Source organism: Bactrocera tryoni, unplaced genomic scaffold (assembly GCF_016617805.1).
Source record: "Bactrocera tryoni isolate S06 unplaced genomic scaffold, CSIRO_BtryS06_freeze2 scaffold_25, whole genome shotgun sequence".
In the NCBI taxonomy this organism is placed as follows: domain Eukaryota; kingdom Metazoa; phylum Arthropoda; class Insecta; order Diptera; family Tephritidae; genus Bactrocera; species Bactrocera tryoni.
In genome coordinates this window covers 6,900,847-6,902,912 of record NW_024395977.1, presented here as the reverse complement: position 1 = coordinate 6,902,912, position 2,066 = coordinate 6,900,847, and the positions used below count along the sequence as shown (strand labels likewise).

The 2,066-nt window shown below is 39.4% G+C and overlaps 1 protein-coding gene across 1 annotated transcript in view; it reads right to left on the bottom strand.

Annotated features, from left to right (window-relative positions):
- Positions 1 to 846: 846 nt before the first annotated feature.
- LOC120780419 overlaps positions 847 to 2,066 on the bottom strand; it is a 3,644-nt gene continuing 2,424 nt past the window's right edge. The window contains exon 3 of the mRNA XM_040112697.1: positions 847 to 906. Coding sequence (XP_039968631.1) covers positions 847 to 906 — 60 coding nt within the window. The remainder of the gene's footprint in view (positions 907 to 2,066) is intronic.

Below are 2,066 nucleotides of genomic sequence, written 5' to 3'. Positions count from 1 at the left end.
GAGATGCGGCGGTGGTTATCGCAGTAGATCATTTCATTGCCAGATGTTTGTTGTTTGCATGTTGAGTATGCATTTATTGATAATGCATATTTGGTTTTTATTGATGATGTTTAGTAGAAATTTTGTTTACGTGCCTTGTGACGAAGTCTTCAACTCGCGTTTCGCATATGTTTTTAGCTTTAGCGTATTAGCCCATACAGCCGCTGCATACATAACTATTGATTGTGTTACTTTTGCCAATAATAGTCTTCGGCTCTGATTTGGCCCGCCTATGCTAGCCATTATTCGGTGAAGGTCGTGTTAACTCGCGCTGATTTTTCGCTGGCGTTCTCAATGTTCGTTTTGTAGTTCATTTTAGTATTAATAATTACTATTATTTTAGATGCAGCTTTTCACAGTTGTATTTTTTCCTCACCATAGCAGCATCCCAAGCTCTGCTAAGTGTGGTCAGTCTATAAATTTGCTTGTTCATTCGCGTCTGTTAAGTTGTTTAATTTTTCGTATATCATAATCTTTAATAAGTCGCAGTCTTTTTATTCGGCTTTGCCATCCTCTACTTATAGCTTTTTTCTAACTCTCAGTTCTCATTTGGCATTTATTATTATTGCTTGGTGGTCGCTTTGCATTTATATGTCGAATATTTGCCACTTCGTCTTTCCTGTTAGGAACCTCGTTGTTTGTATTAGTTAAGCATATTTTTGTGAATTATCGCTGTGTTCTTTATCCCTGATATTCGTCTCGGTGTCCATATTGTTTGAACTCCGTTAATTAGTCGCCAACGTCATAGGTGTTATATCGCCAGAGGGAAGCCATCCCGCTATTCATCTCCAACATCATAACGTTGCCTTAATCACCTAAGGTTATCCGATCATATTTGGTTGTAAAATTCTCCTTCAAGCCGCCGTACTAAAACAATGGAAAACTCAACTAGAAATAGTAAACGACTTCAAAAACAAGACAGTCTAAGTAAATCAGTTACAGCCGAATATTAAATCATCAAGTTAATGCAATACAAAAGTTATAGTAAAAAGTCATCGTTGCCATGCAAAGCAGATCAATGCTCTGAGTAACCAGCTGAGAGGTACTTAGTTAAAGTTGAAGGAAAGTGGACGCCAGTGTGAACTTTTGAAGTCTACGATACGAGTAGAGGACGGATCAAAGTCAAATTCCATGGCCAACATATCTGTAAGTCTACGTCAACGTGTAAAGCCGCCACGCATATATATACTCATTGTCCTTATGAAAGGACTACACCCCCGATTTTCACAGTCACCGCCTCTTCAATAGGCACTATGCCTTCAACTTCATTACAGCCGCAGCCGATAGTTAACAATATACCGAATAATTCATATCTGCTTACACTACTATGTTCGCCGCCGCTTTTGCACAGTCAACTGTTTCATACAATTACCCAAATCAACGTCTACAAAGATGTTTGAAGAATGAGGCTAAAGAGACAGTGTACTCACTCCTATTCCTTCGTGATAATATTCCTGCCGTTATGAACACATTGCGATTTCGATTCGGTTGTAGAGAATTACTCATCAATATGGGAGATGTCATATACATACTTATATCAAAATACATATTGGTTGTCAAAAAAGTCTTGCGGTATTTTCGCCAGTTGGCGCTGAAAGCGCGTAGTTCTAGTTTTATTCGTCGCATCGGGTCATGCTATACCTTTTTGGAAAACTCATTTCACGCGCTAACACATGTTTGATTGATTATCGTTTCTTTTAGATCGTTCGTGAGTTATAGCGTCGCAAACATGGAGCAAAATAAAGAGAAAATACGGCATATTTTACAGTACTACTACGATAAAGGCAAAAATGCATCTCAAGCCGCCAATAAAATTTGTGCAGTTTATGGACCCGATACAGTTTCCATTTCCACCGCACAACGATGGTTTCAACATTTTTGTTCTGGTGTAGAGGTGGTCGAAGATGCGCCACGCTCCGGAAGGCCCCTTGTCGAAAATTGCGATAAAATCGCTGAATTGGTCGAAAGAGACCGGCATAGTAGCAGCCGCAGCATCGGTCAAGAGCTGGGCATGAGTCATCAAAAAA